The sequence below is a fragment of the Macaca mulatta genome, chromosome 7, assembly GCF_049350105.2.
Source record: "Macaca mulatta isolate MMU2019108-1 chromosome 7, T2T-MMU8v2.0, whole genome shotgun sequence".
NCBI lineage: Eukaryota > Metazoa > Chordata > Mammalia > Primates > Cercopithecidae > Macaca > Macaca mulatta.
This window is the reverse complement of record NC_133412.1, coordinates 79,379,738-79,393,999: the sequence shown is the minus strand read 5'-3', so window position 1 is coordinate 79,393,999 and position 14,262 is coordinate 79,379,738. Positions and strand designations below refer to the sequence as shown.

At 45.7% G+C, this 14,262-nt stretch overlaps 1 protein-coding gene across 2 annotated transcripts in view; it reads right to left on the bottom strand.

Annotated features, from left to right (window-relative positions):
• TICRR (TOPBP1 interacting checkpoint and replication regulator) overlaps window positions 1-5,060 on the bottom strand; it is a 53,920-nt gene extending 48,860 nt beyond the window's left edge. Inside the window, exon 1 of one of the 2 annotated variants that reach the window (XM_028851309.2) lies at window positions 4,267-5,060. In XM_028851309.2, the coding sequence (XP_028707142.2) occupies window positions 4,267-4,920 (654 nt within the window). In that variant the 5' untranslated portion in view covers window positions 4,921-5,060. The remainder of the gene's footprint in view (window positions 1-4,266) is intronic. The other variant, XM_028851310.2, reaches the window with a different exon arrangement.
• Between the last annotated feature and the right edge of the window lie 9,202 nt (window positions 5,061-14,262).

The following is a 14,262-nucleotide window of genomic DNA, read 5'->3' as shown; positions in this document are numbered from 1 at the left end:
AAAATGCTGTATTAGATTAACCAATTAATTAGTATGTGCTGTTACCATCCATGTATCTATATCTGTGTTCACTGCTATGGAGAGAATGGTAACCTAGTTCAGACGCCATAGATCCTGATTAGGATTTGCTGCCAAAGGGACGCAAAAATTTTGTTGAAATTGTTTCAGCCACAAGACCAGCCGGGAAAACAAACAAAAAAACCCTGCTAATGAAATGAAAGGTTAAGATGTAACTTTATGGCTGGTGGTGGAGCACCCCTCACTTTGATCCACAAGGCAGGTGGATCACCTGAGGTCAGGAGTTCAAGACCAGCCTAGTCAACAGTGTGAAAACCCATCTCTACTAAAAATACAAAAATTAGCTGGGTGTGGTGGTCGGTGCCTGTAATCCCAGCTATTGGGGAGGCTGAGGCAGGAGAATCGCTTGAACCTGGGAGGCGGAGGTTGCAATGAGCCCAGATCGCACCACTGCACTCCAGCCTAGGTGACAAGAACGAAACTCTGTCTTGGGGGGCGGGGATGGGGGGAGAAGATGTAACTGTAATAAGTGTTGAAAAGGACATTAAGTTTCTATGAAAGGTAATGTGTGCATGCCTTAGTCTGTTTAATGTTGCTTATAACAGAATAGCTGAAACTAGGTAATTTGTAAAGAAAAGGAATTTATTTCTTACAGTTATGGAGGCTGAGAAGTCCAAGGCCAGGGCGCTGCACTTTGCAAAGGCCTTCCTGCTGGTGGGGACTCTGCAGAATCCCAAGGCAGCACAGGGCAAAGCACTGAGCAAGTGAGCTCAACACTTTCTTCCTCTTTTTATAAAGCCATCAGTCCCACTCCCATGACACCCATTACTACATGAGTTTTGGAGGGGAGAGATATTCAAACCATAGCAAAACATGTGATTAAAAAAAAATAACAGCCTGTACTCCCAGCACTTTGGGAGTCCGAGGTGGGGTGGATCACCTGAGGTCAGGAGCTCGAGACCAGCCTGACCAAGATGGTGAAACCCTGTCTCTACTAAAAATACAAAAATTAGCCGGACGTGGTGGCACGTGCCTGTAATCCCAGCTACTCGGGAGGCTGAGGCAGGAGAATCACTTGAACCCGGGAGGCAGAGGTTGCGGTGAGCCCACATTGCACCATTGCACTCCAGCCTGGACAACAGAGCAAGACTGTCTCAAACAAAACAAAACAAAAACAAAAATATGAACAGTATACTACAGAGTATGGTCACATTTTTCATTCGTATGTATATTATAGGATAAGTGACAGACACGTCCTAGTGGTAGTTTCAAATTTGGGGATCTGTAAATGTCCACTAGACTATAAGCTCCAAGAGAGCAGGGACTACATCTATTTGATTCCTTAGCATACCTGGCAGGTATGGAACAAATATGTGTTGAATAAATCTAAGGCGTAAAGTTGAAAATGTGTCAGAGGTCTCTTATCCTCTATTCTATCCTGTATCTTAGAAAATATGATATCCTGTTTTATGCGCTTGGATCCCTCCGCCTCCAATGTAAGTGCAAGTTCTGTTTCTCCCAGTTATACTTCCCAAACTGTGCGCTCCCCAAGGCAGGACCTGGATTTTCTCTTCTTCCCTTTTGCCCACTCCTGGACGGAGCACTCCCCAAGGACACAGCCTAAACCTTCCTTTTGCCCAGCATGGCTGGGCAGGTTTTTGAATAGGAAATGCTAGATCTTCAGCAGAAGAAAATTCCAGAAAAGCTTAAGAGTGTCTGATGGGCATTTTCTTAGGGGAAACAGCAGATGTAAGAAGGGAAGCCTCAGAGAAGACCCATCCCCTCAGTCGACGGTATGTCAGACCTGGAAGGGATCTTTAAAAATATCCAGTCAACCCACTTATTTCAATGCTATTCAAAAAAAAAAAAAAAAAAGAGAGAGAGATTAAAGAGAAAAAAAGCGAGACAAAGAATCTCCAAGACCCATCAAGCCCCATCTAACTTATTTCTAGCCAATATTTAACAAAATACAATTCCAGAAGAAAGTTTTTGATGTGATATGAATTGTTTCAAACTGAGCAATGTGTTGTATACTGTGTCTAAGGCTTGACTGGCTGCCTTAAATTTTAATATTTCTAAGATTCTTTTCCCCATAAATGTTTATCATCTCCTTAAACACTTCTTGTCCTTTCCTTTTCTTGACAAACCACTGCTGCCTTATTTTGCATTTGCCACGCCTTTTTCGGGCTTTGTATGTGAAGGCACTTTGAAAATGTTAACACACCATATCATTATTTAAATACTTGCTCATTTTCCATCTGTAATCTTGCAATTTAACTCACTCCTGGGTTAGTGACATGTATTTCCATTAAGCGGAATGGCATCTTTCACCTGGTTAAACCACATTCCAAAGACTTCCCATTAATTAATTAGAACAAAATCCACATTTTTGACCTTGGCCCTACAGGTCGGCCTCTCCTGCTTTCTGACTTCCTCTCACACTGCTCCCCTTGCCTACTAGGTCTCAGCACTCCTTGCCTTTTTGTTTCTGAAACAAACTAAGTTCATTTCCAGCTGAAATCCTTACACCTGCTCATCTCTTCACCTGGAATGTTCTTTACCTACCTTTGAGTTCCTCCTCCTTCACCATTCAATTATCTGCTCAAAAAGGCCTTCCCTGATGGGCACAGTGGTTCACGCCTGTAATCCCAGCACTTTGGGAGGCTGAGGTTGGCAGATTGCCTGAGCACAGGAGTTTGAGACCAGGGTGGGCAGCATGGTGAAACCCCGTCTTTACTAAAAATACAAAAAAATTAGCCAGGCATGGTGGCACCCGCTTGTAATCCCAGCTACTTGGGAGGCTGAGGCAGGAGAATTGCTTGAACCCAGAAGGTAGAGGTTGCAGTGAGCCGAGATCGTGCCACTGCAACTCCAGTCTGGGTGACAAAGCAAGACTCTGTCTCCAAAAAAAAAAAAAAGCCTTCCCTGACTATCACCCTATATACAATAACCACCTCCTTCTACTCCCATCCTCTCACCCCGTTTTATTTTCTCCAGAGCATGATTTGAAATTGTCACTTGCTTATCTGTTTAATCTGTTCCCTGCTTTGGCTAATATGTCCCCAGCAGCTCAAACAGTGTGGTAGGCACTCAATGTTACTGGCTTCTCAATGTACATTTGTTGACTAAATGAAATGCAATGAGGAGAAGGATGAAGGCAAAAACATATACTTATCTTAGCACTTAACAGGAGCAGGGGCCCTCACCGCTTCAACAAAAATCCAAATTAGCCATGTAAGACTTTAAGTTTGCAAGTATTTACTCATTTAGTCAGCAAATACTGACTGAACACCTACAATGTTTAATACACATCTGGGTGGCTGGGCATGGTGGCTCACACCTATAATCCTGGCACTTCAGGAGGCCAAGGCAGGCGGATTGCCTGAGGCCAGGAGTTCGAGACCAGCCTGGGCAGCATGAAACCTGGTCTCTACTAAAAATACAAAAAAATTACTTGGGCATGGTGGCGTGGGCCTGTAGTCTCAGCTACTTGGGAGGCTGAGGCACGAAAATCGCTTGAACCCGGGAGGTGGAGGTTGCAGTGAGGCGAGATTGTGACACTGCATTCCAGCCTGGGCGACATAGATTATCTCAAAACACACACACACACACACACACATATATACATGCATATGTATACACACACATGTATACACATATATACATATATACACACACACATATATACACACTCACACATCTGGGTATTGTGTTAAAACCTGCTGCCTGCCTCTGAGGTATTTTTAGACTAGATGGTGAGAGATGTGCACAATCAAAACATATGGAGAAAGGGTTAAGTGCCACACAAAAATGTGTATAGCAATTCAGACGCTGGACTGAGCAGTTGTCACTGGGGGAAGCGTTAAAGGGTAAGTGAAGTTAGGACTGGCCTGGAAGAGTGAGAACTGGCATTCCAGGCAGATTGAAGAACACACATAACACAAAACAAGCGGTCCAGACCTGTTGATTTTCTAGACTGGACTTTAATATGCTAGAGTAGATGTAGTGTGTAGGAAAATCAAGTCTGGGAAGGCAGGTAGGGCCCAAATAGTGAGGGGTCTTAAACAGTAGGTAATGAGGAACTACCCATTTTGTTGTGAAAACTGTCCCTATTTATTTATTTCCTTCCGAAGGGAGCCATAGTCATGTTAGTCTCATTCCGGGTCTGTGGCTGCTCTAAGGACGCTGCCAAGTTCTGGTTAGCAAGGAACGCACCGCGCACGCTGAGACGACTGTAACCTTCCTTACCTTAGACCATTCGGTGGTATCCACCCAGTAGAAGGTGATTTTTCGGGCGACCATGACTTCCTGGACTCTCTTGGGCAACAACTTCTCCATCACCTGCTTAGGGGTGGGCGGCAGGCGCTGGGCCTGGGCCTCGCACCCAGACACGAACTGCAGCAGCTCCCTCTGCGAGTGCGGACAGGGGGCCAGGAGGAAGACGGCGTTCACCAAGCCCCCGAGCGCGGCCTCGGCCTCCTTGGCCTCGCTCTCCACGTCCAGCAGTCTCCTCCCGCTGCTCCGCAGGATCGGCTTCGTGGGCGACGTGATCTCGGGCCGGTCCCACTGGTAGTCTAGCAGCGTCTCCATCAGGGCGCCGTGCGTGTGGGTGGCCCTGGGCGCCGGGCCGGGCAGGTGGGCGCGATCCTCGAGCCTGGCCTCCAGCTCCTCCTCAAAGTCCTCCCACGAGCGAGCCCCCAGCTCGCGGAAGTCAGACACTCGGGACGGCCGGCTCCGCGCCCCCTGCGAGTCAAAGAACTTGAAGGCCCAGTGGACCCTGGCCAGGCCGAATCGGCAACTCAGGTAGGTGAGGAGGCGCAGGGCGGCCCGCCGGACCCGGCTGTGGCGAGCGGCGCCGCCCGCGGTGTCGAGCAGTAGCATTACTTTGTGACAGCATGCCATATCGGCCGTGCCGCCGCCCCGGGGCCCCGGTCCGGGCCCGTGCCACCGTCCCTTAGTCCCTTCCTTCAGGGAACCAGCGCCATTCACTGCTTTCCTTTGGGACCTTGGTCGAAAGGCTCCCGCGCTCTTCAGGAGCTGCTGCTATTGGCGGAGCTAGTTTCCAAGGTTAGCTCCTATTGGCTGCTTGCCTTACGTAAGTTATGGGAGCAACTTCCATTTTTGGCGGTGATTGGAGGGGCAGTGGAGAAAACTTCAGTCTGATTGGTGAAGGGAGTGATGGTGGGCGGGCCTCTGTGTTTCGAGAGACGCTTAGCATTCATTGGCCTGGGCCTTCGTTTTAAATTTTAAAGAGGTGGCGCCTCGGGGGCGTGTCAAGAAGTTTCCCCATTGGAAAGAGGCCCGCGTTTGTGCGCACTCGTGAGTGCGGACTGCGGGGCCACGTTTCCCAAGACCGAGGAAAACTTAGTGCGGGGAGGGAATTTGGGATGGTTTCAATCGAACTGGTTGAAATCTCTGTGGACCGTCTATGAAGTAGAATCCGACGACTACGGCTTTAATTTTCTGTAATTTAAAAAATTTTATTAAAAATTAAAGGTTCGGCCGGGCGCGGTGGCTCACGCTTGTAATCCCAACACTTTGGGAGGCAGAGGCGGGCGGATCACGACATCAGGAGATCGAGACCATGGTGAAACCCCGTCTCTACTAAAAATACAAAAAATTAGCCGGGCGCGGTGGCGGGCGCCTGTAGTCCCAGCTACTCAGGAGGCTGAGGCAGGAGAATGGCGTGAACCCGGGAGGCGGAGCTTGCAGTGAGCCGAGGTCGAGATCGCGCCACTGCACTCCAGCCTGGGCTACAGAGCGAGACTCTGTCTCAAAAAAAATTAAAGGTTCACTCCCTTTGCGCCAGTAACTTCTAGGAGTTTATCTGCAGAAGGTAATCGGAGAGCCAGATAAAAGACGTCTGTACATCTTAGAGTTTATTTAACATCAGAAAAAAATGGAAACAGTTTGGGAATGGTTAAATAAGGTGTGGTACACGCCCAAGGGGAACATCGTGCAGCTCCTTTTTTTTTTTTTTTTCTTTTTTGAGACGGAGTCTTTCTCCATCGCCCAGGCTGTAGTGCAGTGGCACAATCTCGGCTCACTGCAACCTCCACCTCCCGGGTTCAAGCGATCTTCCTGCCTCAGCCTCCTGATCTCCTGAGTGGCTAGGACAACAGGCGCACGCCACCAGGCCAGACTAATTTTTGTATTTTTAGTAGAGACGGAGTTTCACCATGTTGGCCAGGATGGTCTCGATCTGCTGACCTCGTGATCCACCCGCCTTGGCCTCCCAAAGTGCTGGGATTACAGGCGTGAGCCACCACGCCCGGCCTGGTGCGGCTTCTTAAAATAGTGTTTTATTATGTAATGTTAGGTTTAAAAAGTGGACCTCAAACAGCACCTGCAGTGAATTCCCTAACTTTTCTATCTACATATATATAGATATCTACATATATATATAGATATCTACATATATATAGATATAAATTATATGTAGATTTGCATTATAGATAGAAATTATATATAGCTATATAGATAGAATATATATAATTATATATAGATAGGCCGGGCATGGTGGTTCACGCCTGTAATCCCAGCACTTTGGGAGGCTGAGGCGGGCGGATCACCAGGTCAGGAGATCGAGACCATCCTGGCTAATATGGTGAAGCCTTGTCTCTACTAAAAAAAAAAAAAATACAAAAAAAAAGTATATGTAGATAGATAATCATATAGATAGAAGTTATATATAGATAGAAATGCATTTATATGCATATTTTTAAATTGTTAATATAATATTGTGTACCACAAGTTGTCTGTGATTGTCTCTCCATGTGATTTTTTTTTTTAAACTTTTTTACACTTCCTTTCGCTGGCCAACAGTCAGGCTGATTTCAGAGATGTGATATGTGCCTCTAGGATCAATGGAATATGGTATTTGGAAAGAAGAAGAGACCAAGAATAAAGGTCAGTTACCTGAATATGTGTTTAAGGAGACTGATCCAATACTCCACACCACTGAATTCTGCTTGTTGAGCAATTCTGTTTCCACTTGGAAACAGAACAACTTCCTTTATGTGCTTCGGCTACAACTTCCTTTATGTGCCTTGGCTTCTCCAGTCAAAGTCCTCAACAATTACTGCCTCATGTACAACAATTTTCTCTTTTGTTTGAGTTTTCTAGGGCTGCCTGCCGTAACAAAGGATCAAACCCAAAAATTGTCTCACAGTTCTGAATGCTTGATGTCCAAAATCAAAGTGTTGGCATGCACTTGCTCCCCTCCAGCCCCCATGGCTCTAGGGCAGAATCCTTCCTTGACTCTTCTAGCTTCTGATGTTTGCTGGCAATTCTTGATGTTCTTCCTGTGTCTCCTCCCATCATGTTCCCTCTGTGCATGTCGGTCTCGGTGTCCAAACTTCCCTTTTATAAAGACACCAGTCATGTTGGATTAGGGCCCACCCTAATGACTTTATTTTAACTTGCTTACTTCTACAAGACCCTATTTTCAAATAAGATCACATGCTGGGGGATGTTGGGGGATAGGACCTCAACATATCTTTTTGGGAGGACACAGTTGCAATGAGCCAAGATTGCACCATTATACTCCAGCCTGGGCAACAAGGGTGAAACTCCGTCTCAAAAATAAAAAAGAAGAAGAAAAGAACAAGTGGCTTTACAAGATTCCTGCTAAGAAGTCATATATTGGAAGTCATATTATTAATATTAACAATACAATCACAAGCAAATCACATGAAAATGGTGGATCTGACATTCTCGTTTTCCTAGTATGAGATCTTTGTTAGCCACACTTTAAGATTAAAAAAGAGAATTTGATCAAATCTTACACTTGTGTCCAAGTGAAATGTGGAATTAATAAAAAGGCTATTTGAAATGTGTATTTTTATTATAATTAATCACAAACCTTACCTAAGTGTATATTGTGCCTTGAGATGTTAGGTAAAATGATAGTATGAAGCTATCACAATTAGCAAGACATTTAAAAACTGTCTATTTTCTCTTTAGGTCACCCTTTATAAATTTCTCTTTTATGTTTTATAATACATCTTAATAGGTATCTACATATAATTTGCCAGTTAGTAAATATACATATATTAGGGGTGCAGGGTCAGCTTCTATTTCTACATATTTCAAATTACATAAAGTATAATTCTATCTTCATCAGGGAAAATGCCAAATAAATATGGAAACCACTGGTCTGCTTATGATGGTGGCTTTGGTACAAGTGATGGATATGGTGAACCATGGTTGAATTCTGGATATATAATATTTTGAATGTAGAAGTGACATAACTTGCAAACAGACTGCAGAACAGAATAATGACTTCTAGGCTTCGGGCTGAAAATGGAATGAAGGGTGGAGAAGACTCAGTGAGGAAGTGATGGGAAGGAGGGTGCAGAATATCAAAGGTTCTAGTTAACCCATGTTAGTTTGAAGATGCCTAATGGACTCCAAGCAGAGATGCCAGGTGTGTGTGCAGTTAGATATATGAGCCTGGGCCAGGTACAGTGGCTCATGCCTCTAAGCCCAACACTTTGGGAGACTGAGGCCAGTGGATCACTTGAGGCCAGGAGTTCAAGACCAGCCTGGCCAACATGGTGAAACCCTGTCTTTACTAAAAATACAAAAATTAGCCAGGCATGGTGGCTCATGCCTGTAATCCCAGCTGCTTGGGTGGCTAAGGCACGAGAATCACTTGAACCTGGGCAGCAGAGGTTGCAGTGAGCCAAGACTGCACCACTGCACTCAGCCTGGGTGACAGAGAAAGACTCCATCTAAACAACAACAACAACAACAACAACAACAAAAAGATAATGAACCTGGAACTCTGGGGAGAAATTGAGGCACAGAGATAATTTGAAAGGGATGAGTACTCAGCTGTCATTGAAAGCCCCAAGCCTGGATAAGAGGTTGGCAAGAGGAGTGGCCACTTGGGTAGGAGGATGCTATGGTCGGAATGTTTGTGGTCCCCTAGAATTCATATGTTGAAACTTAATTACCAAGGTAATAGTATTAGGAGGTGGGGCCTCTGGGAGGTAATTAGGTCTGAAGGGCAGAGCCCTCATGAATGGGATTAGTGCCCTTACAATAGGCGCAAGGTTCGGTGGCTCATGCCTATCATCCTAGCACTTTGGGAGGCCAAGGTGGGAGGATTGCTTGAGCCTAGGACTTGGAGGCCAGCCTAGACAACAGAGCAAGACCCTGTTTATGCGAAAATAATAAAAAAAAAACAACTAGCTAGGAGTGGTGGCACATGCCTGTGGTCCCAGCTAGTTTGGAGGCTGAGATAAGAGGATCACTTGAGTACAGGAAGTCGGGGCAGTGAGTCATGATTGCACCACCTCATTCCAGCCTGGGCAACAGAGCAAGATCCTGCCTCAAAAAAAAAAAAAAATAGACTTAAGGGAGCTCGTTTGCTCCACCCACTATGTAAGGACACAGCTAGAAACCTCTATGAACTGGAAAGTGGTCCCTCTCCAGGCACCAAGTCTGCTGGTACCTTAATCCTGGACTTCCAGCTTCCAGATTGTGAGAAAAAAAAAAAATGTTGTTGTTGATAAGCCACTCAGTTTATGGTATCTTGTTATAGCAGCCCCAAAGGACTAAAATACTAAAATCAGGAGAATTAGGTGAATGTTAATCCAGTGAAAAATGGGTTTCCAGAACGAGGGGGTGGAATACTATGCAGCCATAAAAAGCACAAAATCATGTCGTTTATAACAACATGGATGCAGCTGGAGGCCATTATCTTAAGCCAATTAATGCAGGAACAGAAACCCAAATACCACAGGCTCTCACTTATAAGTGGAGCTAAACACTGGATACTCATGGACATAAAGATGGCAATACCAGACAGTGGGGACTACTAAAGAGGGGAAGGAATGAGGGGAGTAAAGGTTGAAAAACTATTAGGTACTATGCTCACTATCTGGGTGATGGGATCAATTGTACCCCAAATCTAAGCATCACATAATATACCCAGGTAACAAACCTGCACATGTACCCCGTGAATCTAAAATAAAAGTTGAAATTATAAATAAGTAATAGAGATATAGAAAAAATTAAAAATGAAACTGGGAGAAAAAGAATGAGAGAGTTGTTTACATTTTTAAAAATTATCTTTTAGAAATGCTGAAATATTTTACCAACAAAATGATGTAGTATCTAGGATTTCCCTCCAAACAATAGGGAGGGGAAGATGCAGAGATGAGTCTGGGCAGGACTTCCCTAGCGTGGGTTGGAGGTGGTTGGGCTGAGTGGTGTGTATGTGAGGCTCATTGTTTCATGCTCTCTCCTCCCTTTTTTTTTTTTTTTTGAGATGGAGTCTTTCTCGGGCACCAGGCTGGAGTGCAGTGGCGTGATCTTGGTTCACCACTACCTCTGCCTCCCGGATTTCTGCCTCAGATTCTGCTGCCTCAGCTTCCCGAGTAGCTGGGATTATGGGTGCGCACCACCATCCCTGGCTAATTTTTTGTGTTTTTAGTAGAGAAGGGGTTTCACCGTGTTAACAAAGATTGTCTTGATCTCCTGACCTCGTGATCCGCCTGCCTTGGCCTCCCAAAGTGCTGGGATTACAGGTGTGAGCCACCACACACTGCTTTTTTTTTTCTTTTTTTTGAGACGGAGTTTTGCTCTTGTCGCCCAGGCTGGAGTGCAATGGCGAGATCTCGGCTCACTGCAACCCCTGTCTCCTGGGTTCAAGCAATTCTCCTGCCTCAGCCTTCTGGGTATGTAGCTGGGATTACAGGCGCTGCCACCAGGCCCAGCTAACTTTTGTATTTTTAGTGGAGATGGGGTTTCACCATGTTGGCCAGGCTGGTCTCGAACTCCTGACCTCAGGTGATCCACCCACCTCGGCCTCCCAAACTGCTGGGATTACAGGCAGAGCCACTGCGCTCAGCGTCATGCTCTCTCCTTCCGTACACGTTCAATATTCTCCATGATTAAAGGAGGAAGCAGCAGAGGAACACAGGGCATGATTCCCTCTGCCACAGGCTGCTGTGAGGTGGGAAATAATGAAGGTTGAGAATGGACTGTTGGGTTGGGCAAGGTGACAGGCACTAGATTGCTTTGACAAGAGGAGTTCTGCTGGAATGGCGGGCATCCAGGAATCAGGACACTGGCAGAGGGGGTGTGAGGAGAGGAAGGCAATGAGGACAGGCCACTCTCTTGAGCAGAGCTTTTTTTTTTTTTTTTTTTTTAAATATAAAAAGGAGAGCTGAGAAATGAGGTGGTAGCTAGGGGACATGAGGAGTTTAGGAAAGGGTTTTTGACGTTTTGTTAACATCAGAACATTGCAGGAGACGTTGCAGTGTGTTTGTACTTGGTTGGAAATGACAGAGATTAAATGAAAAGCTGCTGATAGAAAAACAGCACTGGGGAGAAAGAGGACTGTGGCAGTGCAGTAGCTGGGTCCAGGGTGGGCTCTGTGACAGTTTTAGGGTTCTGTTACAAAAGACAGAAGGGGAGAATGTATATTGAGGAATAACTAGCAGCCTTAGACACACTAGGATTTGGGCAGGAACAGGGGTGAAAAGATGAGGGTGAGTGGCTTGAGGATGGAAGCCAGGGAGAGGTGGTATTGATGAAAAATTATTAGGAATTCTTTTACAAGGGCAGGAAATTGGACCAGAGTGGCTGAAGTAGATTGGAGATAGGTGGCTGCTGGTGTGGGGTCATTGGTTCAGTCATGTCAGGGCTAGTGACTGTGCTGTCCTCCTCCCATTTACACATGCTCATTAACCCAGGGAGGCTGCATACACCCTGCAAGGCAATGCTTTCACAGAAACCACCCCTCCTTTCGGATTTTGACTTCCATCCCATTTGACTGAAATGGGACACATGGCTACTCCTAGCTGCAAGGGAGGCTGGGACATTGTGGGAGATTGTCATGCTGGGAGTTGAGGTGTTGGATAGATCATTTGCACAGATCCCAGGGTGCTAGGAAGGTATGAAGAATGATGATGGGACAGTGGCAGAGAGACACCGTTAGCCGTGACCAGAATACTCCGTGAATGAGGAAGAGATCTGAAGAGGACTGTAACAAAGAGGCAGGGTGTGGCCTAATGTCAATTGATTCAAAAAGGCTGGGGGTTTATGGAGGACCGGAAGGGAGGACAGCTACCCCTATCGCAGGCCAACTGGAATGAGGAGCAAGAGAGGGAAAATAGCCCTCATTTGAGGAGGCCATAGGGGAAGTGTTGCCTGCAGGCATCAGCCAGTTTTCCTACAGGGCAAGAAGGTGAAGGGAATACTCAGAGTGAAGGCGAGGGTACATGGGGTTTGTGTAAGGGTGCACTGCAAATTCCAGAAGACACCCTAGGGAGGCTGAGGAAGGGTGGGAGATGGGCTCAGCTTATGGATATGCAGAGCTGTAAGGGGTTAAAAATCTACATGAGGAGGATGACCTGAGCTTGAGGGTGTCCCAATCTGATAGTTTTAACTTTCTCTGAGGAAGGAGGCAAGACTGAGTGAGCAGGGAGTTGGAGGGGTGGGAGTTGGGGGAAAGAGGAGAAGGTTAAAAGTAGCTTCTACAGAGAGTGGAAGGTGAGTTGGCCAGGCAGCCATGAGAAAGGCCCTGGCTGTGTTGAGGCGCCTGGCTGTAGCTTCTCTCTCGCTCTTCCTGAATTCCCCAGGCGGAATTACCACACCCTTTTCTGCATTCCTATGGCATTTTTCTAATGGAAAAATTTAAGAACAGTCTAACAGCATGGACTTTCTACCCCTGAAAAGCATATTTGTAAAAAAGCAAAATTGAACCTGGGTATGGCTCTCACATCTTCGGTTTACATAGTGATCGGATTGAAATTGTTTTCAGTTGGCTAAACTGCTTCAGGAAAAAAAAAAAAAAGTGTGGCAGGGGGTGTGTGTTTTGTCCTAGACAACTAATAAACTCAAGATATTTTAATTAAGATGAAAAAAAGAAAGAATAGCCAGAATGAGTTGAGGAGAGGTTTAATTACGCTTGGAGCTAAATGCAATCAAATAGATTTTTAAATGGTCTCTCTGTGTGTGTATATGTGTGTGTGTGTGTGTGTGTGTACACTGGAAAACTCACAAAGCTACAAAGCTTGAACTGAGAAAAAGCATCTTTGTTTGCATAAAAATAATGACCTTGGACCACCAGAATCCCACGTAGGGTGTAATAGATGGTAAGATCCCCAGAAAGCCATAACCCCTAATGGCCCTACAAATGAAGTCAGACAAGATAAGGAAAAACCGAGGATCTGGCATGGATAGCTATGATCAGAGAGCAGAAACTGGCCTCTTCAGGGGTAAAAAGTACCCTCAGATCAAGGGAGCTCAAAATATCTCCCTGCCAGGATCTTGGTATGCTGCGGCCCAGCGAGTGTAGTGTTCTTCCTCTTCTTCCACCCCATACATGATAGTATTTGTTGCACATGTTCAGTCCTTGTTCCAACAAGAGATTGATATGGGTTGTGAGATTGATATGTGTTAGATTGATATGGGTTGGCTGATAACATGGATTGGTTGTTTTTCTTTTTAACTTTTGAATTTTAATTACAGATCAAGTTTCTGTCTCTCCCTCTCTTTTTTTGTTATGGATATCTATGGTCCATCACCATTGGTTGAAAAGATTATCCATCCTTCCTTCCATGAATTGCTTTTTTACTTTTATTAAAAAATCAGACCAAGCGTGGTGGCTCACGCCTGTAATCCCAGCACTTTGGGAAGCTGAGGTGGGCAGATGACCTGAGGTCAGAAGTTTGAGACCAGCCTGGCCAACTTGGTGAAACCCCATCTCTACTAAAAATACAAAAATTAGCCAGGTGTGGTGGCACATGCCTGTAGTCCTAGCTACTCAGGAGGCTGAAGCAGGAGAATCACTTGAACCCGGGAGGTGGAGGTTGCAGTGAGCCGAGACTGTGCCACTGCACTCCAGCCAGGGCAACAGAGCGAGACTCCATCTCAAAAAAAAAAAAAAAAAAAAAAAAGACCGGGCACAGTGGCTTACACCTGTAATCCCAGAACTTTGGGAGGCAAAGGTGGGTGGATCACCCCTGAGGTCAGGAGTTTGAGACCAGCCTGGCCAACATGGAGAAACCCCGTCTCTACTAAAACTACAAAAATTAGCCAGGTGTGGTTGGGCACCTGTAATCCCAGCTACTCAGAAGACTGAGGCAGGAAAATTGTTTGAACCCGGGAGGTGGAGATTGCAGTGAGCCAAGATCGCGCCACTGCACTCCAGCCTGGGCAACAAGAGCGAGCCTCCATCTCAGATAATAATAATAATAATAGTAAAATAAAAATAAAAAATAAAAA